We start from the raw sequence: 26,028 nt of genomic DNA on the forward strand, positions 1-26,028 counted from the left end.
TGAGACGGCGCGCAAGCTGGTACGCGAAAGCTTGCAGTGAACAGAAGCGTCGCGCCAGCGTCAAAACGCATCACAACTAGAGAAGCGCTTTTTCGAATATGCATCCGAGTCGCCGATGGCGACAGAAGCAATGCTTCTGTCGCCGTCGCAATCGCAATCAATACTTCCCCGCTTCCCCGAAAGGGGAAGCATTGATTGCGATAGCAAATTAGTGGAAAGCTATACGAAGCAAGGAAACATTCGCTTACTAACTAAATAGACAAGCACCGTGTCACGCCCGCACAGATAAACATGAACGCATCTTGCTCGATGACCGCGGAAACTCGCTGTGAAAACGCCGGAGTGAGAAAGCGTGCCAGCAACAGCGGGCAAATTGACCTTCGCGCTGTCTCTCGTCTCGCTTCAACGCGAACGTCGAAAGCACAGCGCATACGAAGATACCGGCAGTTGGCGTGTGCACTTTGTCCCCATCGCAGATCGCCTTGAACATGATCGAGGCCCGCGCGGGCGCGCACTTCGCTCACGTCACAGATCGCTTTCAAGATACAGCACACGCGCGGCCGCGCTGTGAGAAGCAGCCAACGGAGCAGAACGCACCTCCCTCCCTCTCCGTCGCCTTCACCACCATTCAGAGGAATGGATTGGCAGTTATTTTTTTTTCTCCCCAAACATATCTGCCGGTTGATCTCTCGGGCGGTGCCGACTATCCTCCTTACGGGGGTTCGCACGCGGAATCTCTAGACGAACCTTTCAGCACGGCTGAAGTGAGGGAGGCCCTCATGGGACTGAATGGGCGATCGGCCCCGGGCCCGGACGGGATTTCTAATAGGCTCCTTCGTAATCTGGACGATGCTTCCATACAAACGCTCACGGACGAGATTAAGAGGGTGTGGGAAGAGGGAGCCGTCCCAGAATCGTGGAAACTGGCGTCAGTCATTCTTATCCCGAAACCGGGACGCCCCCTCGGTCTCCTTAATCTCAGGCCCATATCGCTTACATCCTGTATAGGCAAGGTGGCCGAACACGTCATTAACAAGCGCATTTCTAACCACATTGAAGAGCATGGTCTCTTTCCGTACAACATGATTGGCTTCCGGCCGGCACTCTCGACCCAGGACACCATGATGTTGATCAAACATCAGATTATCGACGTGCAGACGAGAGATGTCAGGGCAATCCTGGGCCTTGACCTGGAGAAAGCCTTTGACAATCTCTCGCACACACATATTCTCAAATCTGTCTCTAGTCTTGGCTTGGGGCATAGATTCCATGCATTCATCAGCTCCTTCCTCAAAAGCAGAAGGGCCACGATTAAGATAGGAGATCTCAAATCAGAACCACTCATTCTTGGCTCCAAAGGTACGCCACAAGGTTTGGTGGTCTCACCACTTTTATTCAACAATGCTCTCTGTGGGCTCTCCAAGAGGCTCTCTCAAGTCGAGGGCATAAGTCATACCCTTTACGCCGACGATATCACTGTCTGGTGTACAGGCGGCAGCGAGGGCAGAGTAGAGGAGGTACTCCAACAGGTTGTGGATTACACCGAGGCTTTCCTTAGAGGAACCGGACTCCGACTCTCTCCGAGTAAGTCGGAACTTTTGCTGTATAGACCCAAGAGAAGGGGTGTCAAACCTAAGGGATGGGTCCCCCTTTCGGACGTGAATGTAAAGCTTCGCACCAGCTCTGGTCATCTCATCCCTAGGGTAGAGGTCATCAGAGTTCTTGGCATGCTTATAGAGGCTAATGGCACTAATGGGCATACCATAAACAAGCTTACAGCTAAAACGGAAAACATGGTTCGGCTTATTACTAGAGTCTCCAACTCTCGAGGTGGCCTCAGGGAGGACAATTTACTAAGGTTGTTCCACGCTTATTTAATGAGCAACATTACCTACGTTGCTGCAATGCACTGCTGGCAGGGTCATGAAAAGACTAAGCTCAATTTCCTGATCCGCAAGAGCATCGAGAGAGTGCTAGGACTCCCTTCGAGCACTAGCACGGAACGCCTCATGCAACTGGGTATTCACAACACTTTGGAAGAGATAATCGAGGCACAGCATACGGCTCAGATGGCCAGGCTCTCCTCCTCGGCCTCGGGCAGGAGCATCCTAACCGTCCTAGGATGTAATCCAGCTCTAGAAGAGGAACACAAACATAATCTCACTAAGGAGCAAAGGGCTTACATTACAGTCTCTCCTTTTCCCCCAACGTGCACCCGCAGCACAATGCGGGGAGACGGAGGGCCAGGGGAGAAGCCCTGCTCAAAGACGTTCGTGCAAACCCACATTCTGCATGCTTCGTAGACGCAGGCGCAGTACGGCCTATCGGCCAACTTCTCGGTCGTCACGGTTGATCATACAGGTTCTGTTCTCTACTCTGCTTCTATCAGGAACGCCACTCCCGCCAAGGCTGAGCAGGTAGCTATCGCCCTCGCTCTTCTTGATGATTCTAAGCAACAGATCTACACAGACTCACGAGCGGCGGTCAGGGCCTTTGCGTCCAGATCGGTATCAGCTGAAGCAACTCGCATTTTAGGTCATAGGGATATTTCTCCTCATAGAATCATCTGGTTTCCGGCTCACCTTGGATCACATCTGGCCTCCATGGCCAACTTGAACGAGATCGCCCACGCCCGAGCGCGCGAACTGACTTACCGCGCTGGGCAACCTGGTGGTCCAATCAACAACAACACTCCAATCAAGCAGTCTTTAGGGACGTTCTCCTCACTTTTAATGAAATCATCAAGCATTATCAGTTGGCAGGAGGGTCTTCCCCCTTCCTCACGCGAAGCTCTCTAGAGCACAGGCATCTACCCTCCGGATGCTTCATACCAGGTCATATCCTAGTCTTTATACCCACAGCCAGTTCATCGAAGCCCTTGATCCAGCATGCCCGGATTGTGGCGCCGCTTGTACGTTAGACCACATGCTCTGGCAGTGCCCCTAATTACAGGGTCCTCAACGCACAACCGAAGAGGAATGGAGCTCCATGCTCAAGAGCTCAGAACTTCCACATCAACTCAGGGCCGTCCAGAGGGCCCGCGACGCGGCGGTGAGGCTCGGCCTACCCGTCCCGACGTGGGAGCGGCCCGCTGCTCTACCGCCTTGAGCGGTAGCTCTCCTAAGGACCTAAATAAAGTTCTCCGTCTGTCTGTCTGTCTGTCCCCATTCTAGATGCTCGGATCTCTTGCAGGTGACGGCAGCACAAAAATCAGCTACAACTTGTTTCTGCCATAAAATAACTAAGTGAACTAAGTGACATCGAAAATGTGCCTGGTATAAAATGGTGCGCGAAATAGCAAATCATTGGCGCAGTGGCGTCACAAGGGGGGGGGGGGGAGAATGTGGGGTGAAATGACAAATAATTATGCGTCAAAGAAGCAAGCAGGCACCTGAAGCATTTCAGTTATTGATAGAGTGTTACTATACGCTGACGGTCAAGAAAATAAAAAGAATAGAAATTTTTAGAAGGGTGCCCTTAACAAAGCAAAGATTTAGAACGTGGAGTTAAAATGAAACATAATTAAGACGCCACCCCTGAGAGGTACATAAAATATTTCGCAGATACAGCCGCGGAGCAGTTGTAACTGCTGTAGAAATACTGTTATAGAGCTACTCATTCACCCTGTATATATATCCCCTGTAAATATTCTTGCCCGTAACATTTGGTGGATATGCGGGATAGACACCGAAGCTCAAGTGCCAGTAATGCGCTCAGATCTTCGCAGCCGCCTCCGAAAAGTTCTCACACCTGCCAAGTCACCTGCCGTCTTGGTAGCAGACGGCAGCGCCTCAACCGTGATGGGAATATGTACCTCCCGCGTTACAATTGCCGGTCGCCCAAAATCTCTTCTATTAACTGTACGCGCCGTGTGTCATCACAAAGTGATTCTTGGAATAGACTTCTTGACAGTCCATTCTGCACTAATTGAGTGTTCAACCGGTGTTCTCCGCCTCGAGCTGCCTGAGTACTCTGCCGAGACTGCTACAGACCAGTCCCGACTTTCGGTGCGTCTAATTTGTCCGGCTGCAACCTGATGCTGGAACCTACGTCCCAACGTGTCCTTTTCCATGTCTTCGCGAGGACCAGCACGTAGTATCCCCGCTATACCACGTCATCCCGACACGACAAATAGTACTTCCCAGCGATTTTGCCACGGTTACCAGCAATCGTGCGAGGCTGCCCCTCCTGAACTTTGGCTCGTCTCCGTAGGTTCTTGCTCAATGTGTGACAGTCACCGTCCTGTACCCATTGAATGACTGCGCGGTGTCAGCGTTCCTGAAACCTGATTTACCGTATGATTCTGTTGAATCTTTGGCACCAGCCAGCTCTTGTCAAGACCAGTTCGCGAAAATGATAACTACCGACCTGCGTCCTGCCTACGCCGATGCTGTGCGCTGCGTCTTGGTGTCCTACCATGACCTATTTGATATCGGCAGTGGTCCGCTAGATCGAACCAACGTCGTCATCCATTCGATCCACACCGACAATGCTCCTTTTATCTAAAGATGGCCTTATCGCCTGTCAACAACTAAACGCCAGGTGATGCAATAGATATGGATAAAATGATCTCAAAAAACATCGGCGAGTCCTCCTGCGTTCCGTGGGCATCACCCGTCGTCCTGGTCAAAAAGAACTACAATACCAGGAGGTTCTGCGTAGATGATGGACTCTCTTCTACGTGGTTTTAAATGGCCCACATGCCTCTGTTACCTTGAGGAAGTAACGGTTTTTTCCCCTACGTTCGAGAGCCACCTCCACCGGCTCTCGGCTATTTTTGATGTCTTTCGACGGGCCGGCCTACGGCTCAATTCTGCCAAATGCCAGTTCGGCTGTCCTTAAACGCGAGTACTCAGACGCTTGGTCGACGCTACCGGTATACAGCCTGACCCTGACAAGATACGCACTGTCAGCGAATTCCCACCTCCTCGTTCGTCCACTTATGTCCCAAGTTTGCTGGGGCTGTGTTCATACTTTCGACGCTTCAAGAACTTTGTCGACATCGCTCGTCCTCTCACCATTCTTCTCAAGAAGGACATTAGTTGTACCCAAGTTTCTCATATTATTTCCCAAAGTGTGGGGGGAAATACATGGGCGTTCAAGTTACTCCGGTGCTCCAATACATAAAAAAGCGTTTTGGTAAAAAAAGTGGAACAACCGTGCATTTTCATGGCAAGTTTGATGGCGCATATTTCCAAGCTAGTGTCATTCTGGAAATTCATTCCAAGTGGATACGCCTCGCAAACTCACCGGCTACAATTCATTAATTGCAATATGCGCCTAAAATAAGTAATTAGGAAGCGGATTCGTTATTTTTTAATAAACGGAATATGTGTTTCGATTTTTCGTGGAAGTAATTTCCGCCTCTCCGAGTAATCCAGCTCAAGGGCTAGAATTATGTCATCTGCAACAGGCGATTTTCACAAATTCCGGAAGACTTAAACATGATCACCCCGTATACCTGCGCGGCTACGTATGCAACGTGCACCGCAGGTGGCCTTGCATATACAGTGTGCATACACTGTCCATACATATGCATACACATATCGCTACAGGTCTTTCTTTATGCTCAAAGTTTACGTGTCTGAGATGAGTCCGAAGTGTCTCCTGCGAAGACAGCACGTCAAGAGGCAGGCATCGAGCTTCTGCTTGTGCTCCTTTACGGGACGACCCATTTGTAAGGCCAAGATCTACTCGAACATAGTTTCGTGCCACCTCAAGTTTTCTCCTGCTTGTGGGAGGCAATATGTGAAAGGTTATTTCTAGAACTAGTGCTACGTCTAGCTTTGGACAGGCCGTCAGAAGCATATCTAAGTCGATTCCGGATCAGATGCCGCCGATTATGCCACGAAATATACCGCCCTGAACACTGTCACCACTGGAAATCGTGCCATATATCCCTCGAATCAGTGAAAAAGAAAAATGCCCCAAGCAGCGGCCCATCAGACTGCTCTGGAATACATGCACAAAGAATATGCAGCAGGCAACGCATGTTTTCCCGGATGGCCTTACAACTAAATGTTCCTCCATTTTCGGAACTTCTGTGCTCTCTGCAGAACAGAATGCCTGTGCCCGGCGACGCGTCCCACGATGGATCGCGCGCAAATTCATACCTCGTCTCTCACGCGGTTACTTTAAAGGGGCCCTGAACCACTTTTCATTGAAGTCAAGAAACACACTTGAAGTTAAAATAGACTATTTCAGAAGTACTTTGCCGCAAGAAGTACTAGAATGCGTTCAGCAGAAGCTGAGTTATTGGCAATCAAAGACGATCTCCGTTGTGCTCCCCTTCCTCCTTCAATACCTTGCACTGCGAAGGCTACAGCAGAGTGGGGTGGGGCCACAACGCTCCGCCTCATAAACGTCACCGTGTCGCGTAGTTCAAATTTCATTTTGGACTTCCGATTTTGGTGCCTACTAAGCGCTAAACTAAGCCAAACGCGGTTGTCCTCAGCGAGCCGCAGTGCGCTTAACTACTGGACTCGTGGCGGCACCTCGCGGCGGCCGCGGTGTAGCCGACCGCAGCGACCAATAGTAGCCGTGTATTTGAGTGTGCTTTACTACGCAATAAAACACACAGAAAAGAGCGAGGATCATGGGGTCTTTTGAAGCGAGAGCGTTTGAGAGAAAGGTGACTTCGCGGTGGTTCCGCTTGCGAGCTCCGCGGACTGCGTACGACAGCAGCACTTGGCTGAGATGTTCACAACAGCGTATGCTACCCGCGGACTATATTATTATTGCGATAGCAATTATATGGACACTTCAACCGAATTTCTGCCGTCGTCGTCGCCGTCGCCGTGAGGTTCCCTATAGATAAAATCTTCGCCGCGCGCCGTATGCCCTAGCGGAAGCGTGCGGGGACGCGCGCTATCACGGAGAGCGAACGCACTCAATCTCCGACGCGCACGCAAGGAAGCTGGAAGCCAGCGCCGGAAAGAGCGGGGGGGGGGGGGGGGGGCGCACTTCTACTCCGCCAACAACCGCGCTCGTCGCTCGTCCGCACCGTCCCTTATCTCCACACGGCTCTGACCTTTATGCGCCGTGCATTCGCCGCTCAGTTTCCGTTGAAGCGATAGACCGCACGTACCTTCGCCCGCAGCGGCGTATGCTTGCTGCCAGCGTTTTGACAGTCGTTGTCTGCAGTCATTCAGTGTGATCTATTCGTGTTTGTTTGTGCGCGCTCACACCACGCTTGTTCATTCAGTTAGTAATAGCCGGGTCACATTTTCCAACGCACGCTACACATGCAATGCTGCCCGGATCGGCAGTGCAGCGCTACAGGTGTGTCCCTTCGCACGCGCTGCCCACGGGAAGCGCTTCTCATCAACACCACCGTTTCACACGCGCCTTCTCGTGGTCATCGAGCCTCTCTTCATGTCGGTCTACTTACGCCGTAGCACACCTGCTTACTTAATCAGCTCATGTTTACTACAATTCATATTGCTACCAAAGCCGCTCACCTTACTTCGTATGACATTGCTGTGTTGCTATCGCATTCATTGCTTCGCCCTTAGGGCGAAACTGTGACATTTTTTTCACCAAGCCCGAGCGGTGGTTCAGGGCCCCTTCAATATGCCATGGTATTTGTTACATAAAAAAACCTCGCGCTTTCTTCAGGTAAATTTCTGGATAACATGAAAATTTCTAATCATTGGTCGACATGTATACTTCCGGATGTTTCTAAAATTATTGAAAAAGCTTTAAATTCTAGAACAAGTGGACCTCCGGAAAAGCATAACCTTATATTCAGGAATCAGTATGGCTTTCAAAGTGGTAAATCCCGTGAATGTGCATTATTTCAAATACGTGATAAAATCGTTGCTAATATAGAAAATCAACATGAAACAATAGACACATTTTAATATTTTATTAAAAATTCAATTAAGCACAACTTATTTTATCCCAGGTTACGTTCTTATAGAATCAGAGGTATTGCGCTAGAAATATAGCGTAGCTATCTATTGCATCACTCCCAATTCTTAGAAAATAAAGACTTGAAATCAAATTTAGCAGATAATAGGCACGTCGTCCCGCAGGGTTCAATTTTAGGTCCTACCCTCTTTATGTTTTACCTCAATGATATCACAGCAATAATAAACACACTGGATATTGTATACAAGTGTTTGCTTCTCTTCCGACACCACCTCTATTCTAATTCGTCGTATTGTTAATTGGCTAAGTTTCCGTTCTTTGTAGTTGTCGGCCGATCAACTAAACCAGTACGTTAAGAAAATAAAATATATTGTTTCTACTCTTATGAACAAGTACATTAGGCTTGCATCTTGTTTAATATTTCAAGCGCTACCACTTCAAAAGGTTTCTGAGTTCAGGTTCTTGGTTGTATGATGTAAATTATAATAAACGTAACATAGCACACTTATTTGGTATGTTAAATAAGTATAGTACTTTGTTACCTTCAAAGCTAAGATAGAAACTCTATTCCGAATGCAGAAAAAGTGTATCTGTATTGTTCATAATCTCTAGATGCCTGAACATACTTCTGAGAACTTTCATCAGACCGTATTTTGAATGTCAGCAGTCTATATAAACAAAAGTTTTCCGAAAAAGCATTTTTAAAATGGAAACGTATTTGCGAAAACTTTTTTTTGTGTACACACCACAACTAATTACACCTTAAGAGGTAGGAACTTCGTTAAGGAAAGAACCATAACAAACTGCGGCAAAAAGCTATTATAATGGTGTATTATTTAATTTACTTATAATGAGCATGCTTTATTTGATATTATGGAACAGTCTTCAACTCCAATATTCAGAAAAGAAAACGTGATAGCGTTATCGGAACCCGTTCGCATCGCATCGTTTGCATACGGCAAGTAGGCTTCATTCACTGCAACACTAAACGCGGGAAAGCCAGCTTACAAAACCCAGCTTACACCAATCCCCTTAAAGTCTGCTTCACGTTTAAACTGAAATGCATTGCTGAAAAGACGTTTTTCCAGGGGCAATATAAGTGGTCTTATATTAAAATGTGAAGGCCCTAGCACCTTTTTTATTACTTTATTAATTGTTTACTATTGCCCCGACGCACGCAGGTCTGGTAGAAATGTTTGAGTTTCCTCGCAGCAGAATTAGCTTTTCTCGTACATTCAAATTACAATCCCACGCCGATTGGTAAACAATCCGACGGCGAATCCGACGCCGAATGGTAAAGTCGTACTTTACCACTTTTCTGACGGATGTCACTGTGAGAAATTCAATTTTTGATCACCAAAACCTTGCACCACGTGGAGGGCCTGCGCGGTTGATGTGGTTGGATTATTTTATCCGCCACCCGCGATCACACGCCGGTTGCCGACGCCGGATTTTCTGTGACACGGAGCCCTAAACGCTATCGCGTTAAAATGTCGCAGTTTCACCCGAAAAGCGAAGCATTAATCGCGATAGCAAATTAGTAGAGATAGACGGAGTAAAGATAGCAGTTTTATCAGCGGTATAAACTTGGACGTGCAGCAGCACCAGCAACGCGCAGAACTGTTGTCGACGCCGCCGGCGTTTTGCCCGCGTTCGCATCGAACACGCGCGGCGTTGGTGACTGTTGCCGGTGTCTCTGGGGGCGGCTAGGAGGTTTCCGACGAGATCAGAACGGGACACTCGTCGAGCAGTGTCGGAAGTCTTTACCACTTTCTCGCCTCGCAACGTGTTTATACAATTACGCATTTGATGCCGCAGCTAAACGTCGCCTCCCCTCCCTCCCTCTCGTCCCCCCATGGCCTTTCGCTTGAGGGAAGAAGTCGCGTTTGCTCTCTATATATATGGTGATTACAAAGGAGGAAAGAGGCGTTTAATTCTGCAGCCCTTCAGGGAGCACGGCGCAGAACGCGCGTTTGCTCTCCGCCGTGCGTTCGCTCCCCGTGAAAGCGTGCGTCCCTCGCGCGCTTTCACTCGTACATACAGCGTCCGGAGCGCGGCGACGATTTCATCGCCGTTGACGTCCTACGGAACCTCACGGCGACGACGGTGGCAGAAATCCGCTTTGAGTGTCCATATAATTGTTATCGCAATAAAAGAAACCCTGAAGACGAGCTCATGCATTGTCTCTTTGCATCAAGGCTAGTTGTCCATCCCCGACGACGAAGCCTACTCTTTCGAAAAGGCTCACGCATTTACAACTGCGCGTGTTTAATATTACACCCATAAAAATAAGCAGAAAATATCGTGATTACTTATTACTGTATAAACTAATTCACAACCGCTTCCCCTGTCCGCAGTTACTGTCGGCTGTAGCGTTCTGCGTGCCTCGTTCAAACTGCGTGCCTCGCCCAGCATTTTCTACGTGAACTCATCTTGCACCTCCAACGCTATAGAAGGACGACGACGAAGTGTGTGTTGTGTGGAACGCTGCTTTTCTGTCTCTGCGAATTTCAAGCTACTTTGTGGGAGACACCGCTCCCATTACAACGGCCATGGATGTGGAGTACCCTGGAGGGGAGCTGGGTCCTTCCACGTCAACAGCGGCAGCTCCTAGTCACCCGAATGACACTGACAGCAAGGACACTATGATCTACTCAGCGACCAGTGATGAGACCACGGATGACAGTGATTTCGTGCCCGCAGCAAAGCACAAAGCAAAGAGAAGACAAAACAAACAGAAGCAAAGAGAAGACTCGTCGAGCACTTGCTGTGAACACTTTATGCAGCGATACAGCACTGGGATCTTCTGAGAAGGCTTGCTGTCACTGCCTTGAGCAGCGTCGGTGAAATTCTGCGGGAGACATTAGTTATCTTCTCCTGTAAGGCTTCTGGAGTCGTCGTTTCCGTCGTGTGTACGTGATCCTTAATATAGCCCCACAAGAAAAAGTCAAGAGAGTTGAGGTCGGGTGACTTGCTGGCCCAAGACAGGCCCGTTTCTCCCTATCCATTGCCCTGGGAAGGTAATATCAAGCCATGCTCGTGCTTTATTGCAGCTGTGGGCGGGAGCCCCGTCGTGCTGATACCACGTTGCGCCAAGCCGGGCTAGTGGCGTGTTGCAGCAGACGTTTTCAACCGACCCTTTGAGAATCTCACTTACATACCTCTTGCCGGTGAGAGTGTTGTTAAGAAACACTGGGCCAATGATTGTGTTGTCATATATTCCGCACCAAACGTTGAAGACCACTGATATTGTGTGCGGGATCTTGCTAGCCAGTGGGGATTTTGGTCACTCCAATAGTGTCCGTATATTTACTAGGCAATTTCGGGAAAAGTTCGCCTCGTCAGTCTAGAGTACCTTGGTGAGAAAGTCAGAATCCTGCTCCTCCTGACTCAAAATTCAATTCGCAAAGTCAAATCTTTCGGAGGTCCGGCCTTGATACGACTGCAGATGATAGAGGTGCAGTCCAGCTGTTTTCAAAATAATCCAGGCAGTTGAGTTGGACACACCGAGCAGTGCGCTCACGATACGCGTGCTAGCGTGTGGATTAACCGCCATGAAATACAAAACGTTGGAGCGAACCTCATCATTTATGACTGAAGCTCTCTGCCTCTTTCTTGTGAAGCTGCCGGTTTGCTTCAGCGACTCGTAGGCGTTGAGTATTGTCATCGGGCTCGGTCACGTACCCGGGTTCCAGCTTCGAAATATTCTTGCAGCCTGCCGTCTCTGTCCGCCTGCAGCTCGTAGGGCAAGGATCATGTCTGCCTTTTCCTCGTTGGAAAAAAAAAGGCACCATGAAATTGATCGCGCTTTAACAGCCGATGCACGATAGACTACTACCACCACCACCACGTCTGTTAGTCGCTTTACGCAGCGCAAGAGATAGCGGTTGCCAGCTTAAATCGAACAGCCAACGCTTGCGTCGCTGCCCTGTCGCTTTTTAAGCGGCAGCGCGTCTATGATCGTTTGTACGTAGAACGCTTGGGAGCACTGCAATCACGACGCGCAAGCGGGCATGTCTCGTGGTGTTCTTTATTTATTTCGCGGGCATGATCAGTAAGCTGAAAAACGCTCTTACTTAATAGATAGAAAGACAGAAACTGTTTATTCGGACGTTTGGCTAACCGCTCCATAACTTTCTAATTGGAATACTTTTCCTAGCTTCGTTGCTTCAGAAGCTGGTTAATTAATCTTGACTAATTATGTAATTAAGCAAGATACAAAAAATAGCGTCATACACTAAATACAAAAGTGAGCCACATGCATTTGGTCACGTCGCCTTAGAGTGCATCGGCATATTTTTAAGCTCTGGGTAAAATTAGCTGAAACCCTGTATATACGTGGTTGCGTATCCCTCCCGCTGTCAGTTATATATATATATATATATATATATATATATATATATATATGTGTGTGTGTGTGTGTATGTGTGTGTGCAGTGTCACGAGACAAGTTCCTGATCATCACCAGTAGTTCCTCGGCAAGTTAAGCCCGGTGGATGCAAGTAGAGAACGAGGTAGACGAGGAGTCAGAAGTTGGAAGATGGCAACTAGAGATGTTATATTAAGGTATGGAACCGCCTTCAAAAACCGATTTCAATGAAAAAGAATTTTTGGTTTGGTACCATTTACTATTCTAAGCTATCTGGTTCTTCCAGAATCGTTTGTAAAAAGAATTAGGTTTCTACCTTAAGCCGTTGGAAAGTAATGAATGTGTTTCCACCCCAGCCCCCCTTTCTCCCATCCGAAACCGAAACTGAACTTTTTTATTTCATAACATGAACCATTTCATCGAATATATTGTTTAATTTGAATATTACGCAATGCTAATTTGTTTTACTACGTTATCAGATACTTTAGAAGCCTTTTGGGAAAATTGCTGTTTTCTAATCAGTTAAAAAATCGCAGTGTCGCCCGAAAGGTGAAGCATCGATTGCGATAGCAAATTAGTAGAGAGTTATAAGAAGCAAGGATAGTAGTTTAATGGGCCGTATAAAGCTGTAAACAATTGCTTGCTAACTAAATAGACAAGCATGGTGTCACGCGCGTGCACGTAAACATGAAGAACACATCTAGCTTGGTGACCACGGAAACTCGCTGTGAAAACGCCGGAGTGAGACAGCGCGCCAGCAGCAGCGGTCAAATTGACCTTCGCGCTGTCTCTCATCTCGCTTCAACGCGAAACGTGGAAAGCACAGCGCATACGAAGCTACCGGCACTCGGCGCACGCACTTTGTCCCCATCGCAGATCGCTTTCAAGATACAGCGCCCGTGCGGTCGTGCTGTGAGCAGTAGCCGACGGAGCGGAATGCACCCCCCTCCCTTTTCCTCTCCGTCGCCTCACCCCCACGCCTCGCGCGCGAAAGAGCACGCACTTCCGGCCTGCCTTCCTCCCTCGCGTGCGCTACATTGAGCCACGATTGCCGGCTCACCCTCGTACGCGTTCAATCGCATACACAGCGTACGGTGCGCGGCGACGATTTTATCCTAGTTGGACTTTATGCGGAACCTCACGGCTACGCCGACGGCAGAAATGCGCTTGGAGTGTCCATATAAGTGCTATCGCAATAAAACCTTCACTAGAGTTTGGAGTTTATTACAGTTTTTGACAACACAACTTTGTCATGGCGCCAAAGCAAAAGGCGAGACTATGCACGCCTGAATAGGCTCCTGGCGTCACGAGCACAGCAGACAACAGTGCAAAACAAAAAGAAACAATATATATATATATATATATATATATATATATATGTAGACATATATACACATAATGCACACATATATACAGGCTTATATATATGTATGTATATATGCGAATCACACAATTATACATACAATAAATCAATACAGCAGAATAAGTATAAATAATGTGAACGAATAAATAAAAGAAAAAAATGAAAGATGCTGTAGGTACAGAAAGATACAGAAAGGGAAAAGCCAAATGCAAACAAAATGTCTTGCAACACATGAAATTGCATATCAGTCGAAAAGCAGGAAGAACAATTAGAAAACAGAAGTCAGTTGTCGAGAAAATACAGTTTCGATTTCTTCCTGAATATTGAAATGGTTGAGGAGTCTTGCGTAACATCAAATAAGGCATGCTCATCATTAAGTAAATTATGAATCTACCACTGTAAAAGCTGATTGCCGTAGTTCTGGTTTTTACCTTAAGAAGGTGTAGTTAGTTGTGGTATTAGTGTATACAGAAAAAAAGTTCTCACGATTACTTATGAATTCGAAAAATCCTTTTTCGGATAACTTTTTTTATATGAACTACTCACATTCAAAATACTGTCCTGGTGAAAGTAATCAGAAGTATGTTCGTACATCAATAGGGGGCTTTCAATGCCTTGACATTTGCTTATGTTCAGACCCATGTTTCTCAAAGTCAGTCAGTCAAGAACTTTATTGAGGTCCTGAGGAGTTTTAAGCCGTCGGAAATAAGACGCGGGGAGATCCTCCTGCCGAAACCATAGGCGACACCCAAGTCGGGACGGGAACGTGGTGACGCTCCGCCAGTTCTTGGGCCCTCTGGAAGGCCTTGAGTTGGAGTTCGAGGTCCGGACTTTTGAGGGCTTCTTCCCATTCGGGCTGACTGGAGAGAAGGCCCTTCGGTAACGCGGTGCATTGCCATAGCATGTGTGAGAGTGAGCAATAATGTTCTGGGCAGTCTGGGCAATTTGCCGGGATGTCTGAGTTGTAGTGACTTAGTAGGCTTCGTGACGGATACGAGTCCGTTTGTAGCATTCGAAACGCGGCCGCCTGCGCGCATTCGAGTTCGGCGTGCGGGAGCGGGTATTTGATTCTGCCTTTGCGATAGTGTGAGGTGATTTCGTGGTAAGTGAGTAGTGGGTCATTAAACTGAATGTCCGGCCCCTCGGAGCCCTTGGGACCGTCACGGCGGGCACGTTCTCGCGCACGGTCATGGGCCGTTTCATTGAGGTTGGGTTTTTGCGGGCGAATGTCTTTCCGCGTGTGAGCGAGGAACCAGGAGAGGCATCGTTTGCCCTCTTTTGAGCTCGCTAGTTTTATACGTGCTACTTTTTTAGAAACGTTGCCGCTTTCGTAGGCCCGAATTGTGGCACGCGAGTCCGTGAGGACATGGGTAAATGTGGGGTCTGCCATGGCTACGGCTATCTGTTCTGCTTTAGCGCTGGTGGTCATTTTAACCGATGCGGATGATCATAACGTTCCGTTGCCGCCCACGACTGCTATCGCGAAAGTGGATGAGTTGCCGTACTGGGCCGCGTCCACAAATGCGGTGGCTTCACGATCCGCATCGTTGCGGTCGAGAATCGCGCGGGCGCGGGCCCGGCGCCTACCTACATTGTGTTGGACGTTTCTGGGAAACGGTGAGACTTTGTACCTGTCTCTAATTTCGCTCGGTAGGGTAACCGCATGCTCGAGATAGGGAGACACTAGCTTCGTTTTGGATTAGTCTACCGGCTTTAGACGAGGATAGGCGGAGTATTTGCGCCATAGTCTGAGCCTCGATCACTTCGTCGACGTTGTTGTGCATGCCTAGCTGGTCAACCTTTGCTGTACTTGCTCTTTGTGGAATGCCCAAGACCTGTTTGATGCTCTTGCGCATGAGTGTGTTTAGTTTTATCTTTTCTATTCGTCAACTTGTGGGCAGAGGCGACTTAATTAATATGGCTCATAAGGAACGCGTGGTATACGCCCAGAAGGTTATCTTCGCAGAGGTAATCTTCTGCGCCCCGAGACTCTGTGGATGGGTCTGATCATGTTTTTGATTCTGGCAGGTAAGTGTTTGATCGCGAGTCCGTGGCATCCGGTGGCTTCGACTAGGAGCCCAAGAATGCGTATGTGGTTGACTCGCGGAATCTGTTCTCCATCTCTTGTGTGTAGTGCGATCGGAAGTTCGTCTAGAGGAATTAGGTAGCGGACTCCTTGAGAAGACTTGCGAAATAATAAGAATTCCAATTTCTTGGAGGATAGTTTCATTCCTGTGCCTAGTAGGTAGTCTTCCGTACCAAAAAACGGCTTTTTTTGGCATTTTATACTTACGCGAGCAGTGATAACCTTTTTGTAATGATTATTTTTTCCTGAAATTTTGCGTGCTGCTTCTTTATACATCAGGGTGTGCAATGAAGCAAAATAATCGAAACTGAGCGGTGACTTTTCATACTATGGGCAATTCTTTCGAAAAAATACCTGCCAGGAGTTACATTTCTGAGTCTTTTGATGATAGCGCACTTTCGTTCTATGATATGCCTATCATGGTGGTTGGTGGCACAGTTTATTGTCCCCATTATGCACCTGCCAAGTGGTATTTGTTTCGTACCCACCATTTCGTAGTTATGACTGCTGGCGCAACACTCATATTTCGGCAAATTTTAAATAATAGAAAAAATATAGTGTTCATAATTCAATCAACTGAAAGGTTCAAAGTACATAGGCTTCATAATATAAAAATGTAACGGTAGCTTTGCGACTAAAGCTGTAATGTTTTTCTCGAAGGTGGTTGCATGCCTTAAACGGTTGTATTCAAGTGGATGTGGTGGCTTCATTACAATATGTATATAATATATTTCCCCCACTTACTTGCACTGTTGTCTGCTGTTCTCGTGGGGCCAGGTGTCAATCCAGGCATGTATAGTCTCGCGTTTTTGCTCCGGCGCCATGACAAATCATGTATTCTCAAAACTGGCAATAAACTGCAAACTTCAAACTTCGATCTAAGGGTTCCGTTCTGGGTGAAGCCTACGCGCCGCTCGCTCTTTCGTACCACGTGTCTCGAATCGTAGTATGCGGATGTCGTATCACGCGCAAATTCGCACCATTTGTTGCGCGCTTCATTCGTCATACCCAAACGATAAGCTATACATAACCCCGCCATATGCTGTGTGCACTTGTTCGCGAGAACTTCGGCGTGGTGTTTGTCGATGATATCAGTTATCATGCTTTCCATTCTCCACAGGACGCGCAGGTGTTATCAGTTTGTTATTGTGTCCCGAGTGCTGCTCTTGGAGTGGTGAGCCCGTATCAGATGTACGCGGAGCAGTTAGTACATTCTGGAACTGTCGTGTTGACTCTTCATTGTTCCTTAGCCTACAGTGGTGGTAGCAGAATATTTGCCAGCATCGTTATTTGATCTGACGACTGCCGACTACGCTGCTTGTATCATCGTTATTCCGGCGTGCTCGTACTTTCCCTTACGGGCGCCGGTTCGCCTAAAATACATTTTATAGCTTAATGTCCGCGAAGAATAAGGGTCATTCGAGGTAATAAATTTTTTGTTAGTTGCAAAAGTTCTCGTGTACCTTGCATTGGGTAAGCGTTAAAGAACTCCAGGTGGAAAAAATTAATCCGGAGTCCCTCACTACGGCGTGCTTCATAATGAAATCGTGGTTTTCGCAAGTAAAGCCCCAGGATTTATATTTTATTTTATCTCTAATGGTAAAGCACAGCACGCGTAATGCGGTAGATGTGGGCTCGTCTCGCACCTGAGGCATGTTGGCTCTTCGTCCACTTTCGTTTCAGTTAGTTTTCCCATGCTTTTTCTGGCTTCGTTGCATGTTTGCTTGATATTTTATGCTTTAGGCTCTACTTATAGTATAGGTACACCGTGTGAGCAAAAACAGAGGGACCACAGGCTCGCCGAAAACGCAATGTCCTCGTAATCCAGACGCACAAAGATGAAGTTGACGAGTGCATCGGGGAAGTTCGCATTACGAAGTTAGAACTACAGTTCTCAATTTCGAGTAACATTCAAAGGTGGAGAGGAAAATCGGCTTTATGGTGGAACACCTTGTCCGCATACGTTTATACTCAGTGGAGTACATTCGCGTCCACCCCTTTCCTTTGCCTCGGCATCATCAGTCGCTATACTTTCACTCTTATTTTCAATTCCTCAGTGCAGAGTAGAAGGCTAGCACACTAAGCATAATCTGCGATTGTAATCTTTCTGTTTTGTCAACTGCCTGCCTGCTTTAGTGGCGGCAGAAATTGGCTCCATGTCTCATTACTGTTACCGTTTGGTATGTAACATGGTTTTCGGGAGATGTTTGGGGGTAATGATGCGCGAAATAACCTTTATAACTTGATGCCAAAGGGGACATTTCCAAAAAGCAAAATGAAGCGCGTGGTGTTGACCCAAATTGACTCGTCTCTTTACGCCGACCGGCCTGCATAACACTCAGAGTTAATGTGGTCATTCTTGTCATTTGGCTACAAATATTTCGTGAACCTTCTACTTGTTCTCAATTCCGTAACGGCTGCAATGAAAAATTTTGGAGCAGCGTCTACCTTTTATTATATTCCTTCGAAGAGCAGCACACAAAAGTAAACACAAAAGAAAAATTTACCGCCCAAGCAGTCCGTACAGATGGTTAAACAGCGAAGCTGAAACGGGCGGCCCCGGTGTTTACCACTCGGGTAATCCGGACGGTACATTAAAGTCTTTCTCATTGTGTTTATAATGAGGTTACACACATGTTCGGTTGCGATGGAGAAAATGACCTCACTGACGGTATGCCCGCAGTCCGCCGTTGTCGCATTGCCGCTTGCGATTCTTCAAAATAAATTAAATTGCTTCAGAATTAAATCTGTCCGTCACGGTGAGACAATAAATGGCTCATACCTCCTTAGACAATGGCTTATACCCCCGTAAACGCGGCCTCCCCATTGCGATGACAGAAGAGAAATTCGACGCTGGAATGATGAGCGGCCACGGAGCCAGCTGTGGAAGAGGAAGACGACGACGACCAACTTGGGAGTAGTGGCATGAGCGCGTTCGCGTGGTTGCGCCAAAGGGCGCCAACGTTCCAGCTGTGGAAGACGACGACGACGCTCGAGCCATTGCTGATGATGATAGTTTCTGCGTACATTCGACGGACGGACGAATCGGCTAGCCATATACAGCTTCGCTGTGTCACACTTGTCTGGAATGAAACATTCCTGTACCACTATAGAACGGCATTCCGCGCACCAATGTTTTCGCAACCGTACGAACCAGTAATGTAGCAGGCGTGTATCACCAGCTCGCAGGTAGCCCGAGTACTGCTTGAAGCTGGGCTGCCTCGCGAGTCCAGGAAGGACGCCAACTTCGTCCTCGGGAGGTCCCTGCCCTCGTGCGATGGACAGCAGGAAGACGACGCCAAGAGTGCCGAGTGGTATGCAACGATGGGACAGCATGATGGTCGTATCTGTGGGACAGATTAGTATGTCTCGTGTTCAGCAACAAAGAAACACTGCAGAACTAAGTACTGCAGGAGCCTAGTGGTTCACTGTCCAAATTGCTACTTTTCTCTTGCGCTCTAACCTACCCATAGGTTAACATACCCATAGGTGTTAATGAAAGGAGCCAATTCACCGGAGAAGCGGTTTAGGCTGTTCAGATATAGCACATTTCTGGCATATATGTGTCAGTACTCCGTATTACTGTACAAAACGGAGGTTGGTTTTCTTTGAAATCTAAAACCTAGTTCGCTCTGATAATGCAGGTCCTTCTGTTGGTACCGCCATCGCGGTTATCTCGCCTGTTTGCATTCTCTGTGCTACTGTTCCGTGCTACTCCACTCTTAACACTCACGTGTCCGCCCCTTTCACCTGTCTCGAGTGCACTGTGCCACTTGCAAGTATATATATATATATATATGTATGAAATGTACATCAGCGCCATACTGATGCATAACAGTTCCACAGACGTCGATGACGTCATCCAGGATACAAAACGCAGCGCCTGTAGTTCAGCTCAGTATCGCGTTTTCTCTCGTTGTGCGGGTAGAATGATGTAATTGCAAGAACGTTGATTTTAAGAGAAGCTTGGCATTGTTTGCATATTGAATAAAAACTTTGAATTCGATCACGAGAACAACCTAGATACCCGAAGAGCTGAAGATTTGTTAGCGCCGAACTTGTTTTAGGGCTTTGTAGATGTTTTCATTGTAGCGCATATTGAAAACGTAGATCCGTCGCACGCCGCCGAAATCTCTAAAATTACACTGCTTGTTTCGTTGTTCACAGGCGCAGTGTTCACAAATCGTCATGATGCACGAGACAGACGTTTTTTGGTTATGTACGATCACCAACACAGCTCACGTTGCAAGTTCTAGCACTGACTGTGTTATGGTCGGCGTGGCTCCCCTTAACGCGTATTTTTCAGTCATTTGAAATTTCGAACGCCTGTTGATAACACCCGAGTCATGCACCTTTCTTTGTCCTGTCTTTTGATCGAGCTGTTAATGCACTTGAACGAAATACACATGATCAACCTCGTATAATTGTGGACGTTGCTGCTTGGCACATTCTTAAAGCCTGATCCACTCGCGTTGACTACAGTGATGTTTTACAGAGAAGCTGTTAGCCTCTAGTTGGTCGGCATTTTTCATGTCCGGCGTCCGTGGGCAAAAATGTGGGCCGATCCCGGAGGTAGTGCCGTATCGGGCCGACGCACGGCGGAGGTGAAGCAGGCTTCAAGCACTCAGCAAAGTGAAGCGAAAAGTGCATACATTCTCTGGAATAACGCATACAACATACAGAACAGCATACGTTTCAATATAGAACAAGCACAAAACAAGCACCCGAACCACATGATTGATGATAAGGCGCTCCTGATAACGATGCGAAGCATGTAGCGCTCCCCGCACACGTTTCCCGGCAAAGATTACTGTTGCGCAAGGTTGTCGCGGTGACGGCACCATGCGACGTGGGGAGTGACGTCACTAGCCTTTCATATATTCTAGAAAAACAGTCTAGCAACTAATTTCATTGGTGTTGCAGCACCGCTATGGGTGGCGGCACGCTGTCAAAATTACCATTACTCCCATTACTATAAATTACCATTACTATACCATTAATTTAAAGCAATAGAGTATGGCATACCCTCCTCAGCAGTTGTAGTGGTGGTTTTCAACAGCTTCGCTGAACATCCGCTTTCGCACGGCCGGATGACGAGTCAATTTTTTCGTCTAACATTCATTCGACGAAAGCAATGTATGGAGAAAAACATAAAGGGATTGATGACGAAGGTCACCTCTTCCTTGTCTTTTATTGCTCTGTACGTGGCATTGAAGAAAAAGATATGCGAAACGCCAATGTTCTCACTTGTTCTCGAAGGCATTAGAAGCAATATCCAGCACACTCCGGGGGAATACCCTCTTATGTCTCATATAACCAGAAATATACCTAAAAACCGGAATTCCGATCTAAATGTCATGATACTGAATTTTATAGCCGCCAACTGATATTCCAAAACGAAGTTCACGTTGATTCGACCATACCCAATCCACTAATAGCTAAGAAAACTGTAGTCCACTCCCAGCTTTTGGAGATATTTACAATTAACTCAGTGTAAACATTATTTTGCACTGAGTTAGTCCTAGTTTATAAATGAACATTGGTTGCTATTTAGACCTCTCATACAGTTCTGTGGTTACGTTAAACCTCCACCACCATGTCAAAGTAAGCAGTCTTCGTCCGCCAGCAGGCAGACCACTTAGAAGTGCCATGAAGCATGATATTTTTTATTAGATTCCAGAAATAAGGAACAGAAAAGAAGCGAGAGGAAGGGAACAAAAATAAGGCAGCTGAACTGTGTAGGTGGATTCTGTGAAACAGCATATTAAGAGCAATTACCTGGTGTGATGGCGCACGGACAATACGAATAAACCTTAAACATAATTTAACACAGACAGTGGGAGTTGTAACGCAGAAAAAAAATAAACACATGAAACCAATAGAGGTGGCACTTGATGTTACAGCTCCACTGAATCAGCGCTGGGTATCCGGTCTTGTTAATTCGTCTCGGTTAATCACTGATGTTACAACGTAAAGCTTTCAATGCAGCACTAAGCGTCATAGCCGTGTAGCGGAGTCCCGTCGGTATTTAGATGTCCGCCACAAGACATTATTTTCATCATGTAGACCAAAAATCATGACGATGAGCCAGAAAAAGAAAAAAAGCACATCAAAATGGTTCGGCAAATTGAATAGCAAAGACTATAAGATTTGTATTCCAAGCTTTGAGTATTCGCACATCAGAAGTTATACGTCATTTGTTGTGGTTCGTTGCACAGTGCACCAGAAAGCCTTAAACGAGCAATGAGGTGACCGAATACATTTTAAAGAAGGAGGCAAAGTGAAGTGTAGCCGCGGTATCTGCGGGATAAGTGAAGTAATGTTTAGTGAACACTGCCTGTAGCGTCTCGTTGTAGTAGCTTAGACTTGTCACGTTGTTGTCATAAGTCTAAGTTTCAGCCCCCACTTACAGAGTGGGGGCTGAAAGCTGTGCACATCTCTCCCGATTATTTTGTTACGCGCTCTTATATATTCAGCAGCGTACAATGAAACACGCAGTTGAAATGTATATCGCGTTCTATGGTAACAATATCTGAAATTTTAAATACTGTAATGAGGCGCCACAATATTGTTCTAGCCACATTACAAACGAGCCTGTTAGCACCTTCTTGACTCTTGAGCGAACCTGAATAGCTATGGTGTTGGGCTGTTGGGCACGATGTCGCGGGATCAAATCCCGGCCACGGCGGCCGCATTTCAACGGGGGCGAAATGCGAAAACAACCGCGTACTTTTATTTAGGTGTACGTGAATGAACCCCAGGCGGTCCAAATCATTCGGGAGTCCCCCACTACGGCATGCCTCATAATCAGATTGTGGGTTTGGCTCGTAATACCCTACAATTTAACTTACTGACTCTTGAGCGAGCACATTTCGCGTAGCGTCAAGGAATGTCGTAGCGTATTCACTAGTGGTTTACATAAACCTATCACGTTTCACATTTCGCGGGCAAAAAGAAAAAGAATAATCAGTAACGCAGCGAAATTTTTCTTGAGGAATCGGGATTGTTGTTACTGTTTACGAGAGCATTTCGTGCAAAGTTCTGATAACGTATGCGTGTCTCATTTTATCAATACAAGGTGCACACTCGTGAAAAAGGGATTGATAGGAACGTACCTGAAGCGGAAGCGCCCACTGGAAATACAATGTAGCTAGAGTCCGATGACGCTGAAGCAGACGAGCGAAAGTCCACTTGCAGGTACGACAGAAGGAACTATGCTACTCCTGCCAGGTAAGCTATCTCAGCAGCTTCACTTGCTGATATCACCGCACTTTCGGTAGATATCGCTATCTGTGCATCAGAATTGTGAGGGCTCCTGCTCTTCACCAATGTTCTAAATATTTTTTTTTGGACTGACCCTTCTGTTTATCAGCTACGCTGGCTTGGAAGTGGCCACCGCAAGCAGGTCAACGATCGTTCGCTGAGTAATCATCCGGTGAAGCCATGGATGTGTGATAATTTTGAAGTAGAGATTATGCGAAGAATAGCCCGTGCAGATAGTGACTTTTGCAAAAAAAAAAAGAAAAGTGTGCACATGCTTGACGACAAAATGGTAAGGCATGATAGCCGGGAGCGCATGCTGCGGACGTTTGTTACGTGTAGTTCCCGTGCAGCCGAGGCAAATAAAGATATAGATAAAGGAATAGGTTGCTAAATAGATAGATATATAAATAGAAAGATAAATAAATAGTTAAATAGATAAATTAATAAATAAAGAACAATTGATGAAATTTACCAAGAAATGGCGTACTTGTTTTAGTGCCTTCCCAAGAAAAAAGAAAAAGAAATACAAATCGAAGATAAATGCACTACCTACTGTGTAGGACTGTTAGCGGCATAAGAGGCATGTGCTGCTGCGATGTAACGAGAGCATCTGCGAAGAATACATTCAAATACTCATAGCACGCACATTTACATACACGCATTCTTTTAAACTATACAAAGGGTAATTAAAAAAAAGTAAGCAGCTTTACAAGGGTAACTACTTGAGACACGAAAGCGACGGTAGGAATGCAGACAAAAAGCTTTGGTAAACATCACAATGACCCCCCCCCCCCCTCCCCGCTATTCCCTCACTTCATCGTGCGATCGAAAAAGAAATACTTTACTATAAATTCACGTCAAGTAACGCATATTCTTCACAAGAGTAAGTAATAATTAATCAGTAAACAAATAACTTCATTGCATAGGAGTGACCATGAATCCTGTGTAATGTTGAAGTTAAAAACTAGAAAGGAGCGCCAAAACAAAAGCGCTAAGATAGCAAGTGTAGAGGAGAAGACAATATGAAACAACAAAACGAGAGTATACATATGAAAAATAAAAATAAGGAAGAGTGAATGTAGGCTATTTCATCATGTATCATGATTCTGCGCAACATGATCATTAATTTGACATAACCACATAACGCAAGTAAAGAACTCTGAGAGAGATCGGCATTGACCATACCGAAAAATTTCACAACGTTTCCCGAGGGATATCTGCGCAGTTAGAATTTACACGTGGTTAATGACTTTTCGGATGCGTAGGGTGCATGTTTGATGGCCTTTATATGCAACACAGTCAGACATAAAATGCCTTGACTTGAGAGATATATAAGTTCAGAGAGATGCGTCTCCACTTGTACGTGTAGACGTAAATTACTTATCTTAAGTTGAGATACACGAGAACAAGTGCCTGTCAACACAACGCACGTGCCAAGGCCGAGCAGGCAAAGAGAGAGAGAAAGAGAGAGAGAGAGAGAGAGAGAGAGCGAGATAAAACGAGGCGCGACGCAATCTTTTCTCGCATCTGGTCTACCTTCAAGCATCAGGCATCGCGCACTTCGGGGGCGGAAGGCAGCAAAAATTCTTTTAATAAGAGTTTTCGGCGAGTCGTAATTGATACGCAAGAACTGAAATAGACGAAGCAGTGAATTGTAGCACACATGCACACAAGGACAGCAAAGACGAGGCGACAGACGAGCGCTCGTCTGTCGTGTCGTCTTTGCTGTCCTTGTGTGATATCTGCGCTACAATTCACCACTATGCTATGCCGACAAGCGAGAACAGCCGCATTACTGAAATAGACGAGCTCACTGGAATGTTCGTAATGCCTTGTTTTGGCTGCAGTCCTCAATTTCAATTTACGTTCCTTAGGCGGAGAAGAAAAGTGGCGTTATAGCGGAATCACTGGTCCGTATGCTTTTACTCAGGGGGGTACCCAGGTGTGTGGGGCGCCTGCCTTACATACCCGGAAAAACTTGACTAGCTCAAATTAGACACAAAAATGGAAGAGACACACCGGACAGGCCTTGTGAGTAGGACTGTCCTGTCTGTGTGTAAAGTTTTATTGCGACAGCACTTACAGGGACACTCAAGCGCCGTCGCCGCTGCCGTGCTGTTCCGGGTGCGACAGCGCACGCACGGACCGCGCGCCGAGTGTTGAAGGTCACCTGATCTGCTGAGTTTCGGAGGCGCGGCACACCGAAATGGCTAACGGAGCAGCAGCACGAAAGATTCGTTTTGGGACAAGCTCAAGCACTCTCCGCTGCAGGCGTTTCTCATCCCGCCAGCGAGCGATGGTGGTCGCAAGTTCTTGCGCGGTCATCGTTCAAGCGTGTCCTTGGGCGCGTGACACTGTTAGCGTCTAAGCGAACATTTACTGCAATCTGTGCTGAGCACAGAGCTACGAGCTTTACTTAGTGCATGGTATTCAGATGTTTTGATATATCTTTGTCAGTGCGCGAGCACACGTGCCCTTTGTATCGGCGGTGAAAGTCCATCCGCCAACCGTGCACCGACGGGCGCGATAGGCAAAGAGAGCTGTTCGCTGCAATAACAAACATAATAACAGCATGCGTTGTGGTCCCCTTTTCTTCGTCCTCATCCAGTTAGCGCTGCTGCTTGTCAAATATGAACAAACATGAGAAGGCGATTACCTTGTCCCCGAGAATGCACGTGTCGCTCTCAGCCTTCAACCATTGTATATAGACATATATATGGACAAAGTGTTAGTTTTACAATTTCGTAACACACCAGTCTGTAATAAAAACCGTCTTAAAAAACAGTTATGTCCCCGAGATGTCAGGAGGATCTGAACGTTACATGCGTGCCCGATACAAACTCGCACAAAGCAGCCTCTAATAGGACCGCTAATTGGCCTTGTTGGCTGGAATGAATATTTGAACAGGAGAGCAAAATACGGACGCAGCGCGCAAAGAAGTACCGTGAAAGACGGCGCTGTGTTTAGTGGTCCCTCTTTTCGGCGCTTCGTCTGTGTATTGAGCTGTCGTTCAAAACCAACCTTTATTAGCACTGAGTGTTGAGAGGCAATTTAGTGCCAATGAGCGCACCTGTG

At 46.9% G+C, this 26,028-nt stretch overlaps 1 protein-coding gene across 1 annotated transcript in view; it reads right to left on the minus strand.

The window, feature by feature from the left end:
• LOC119445287 (lysosomal protective protein-like) overlaps positions 1-23,004 on the minus strand; it is a 72,655-nt gene extending 49,651 nt beyond the window's left edge. The window contains exons 1-2 of the mRNA XM_037709601.2: positions 22,806-23,004; positions 18,845-19,037 (exon numbers count right to left, since the gene is read on the minus strand). Of these exons, the coding sequence (XP_037565529.1) occupies positions 18,845-19,026 (182 nt within the window). The 5' untranslated portion in view covers positions 19,027-19,037; positions 22,806-23,004. The remainder of the gene's footprint in view (positions 1-18,844; positions 19,038-22,805) is intronic.
• Between the last annotated feature and the right edge of the window lie 3,024 nt (positions 23,005-26,028).

Source organism: Dermacentor silvarum, chromosome 3, assembly GCF_013339745.2.
Source record: "Dermacentor silvarum isolate Dsil-2018 chromosome 3, BIME_Dsil_1.4, whole genome shotgun sequence".
Classification (NCBI taxonomy): domain Eukaryota; kingdom Metazoa; phylum Arthropoda; class Arachnida; order Ixodida; family Ixodidae; genus Dermacentor; species Dermacentor silvarum.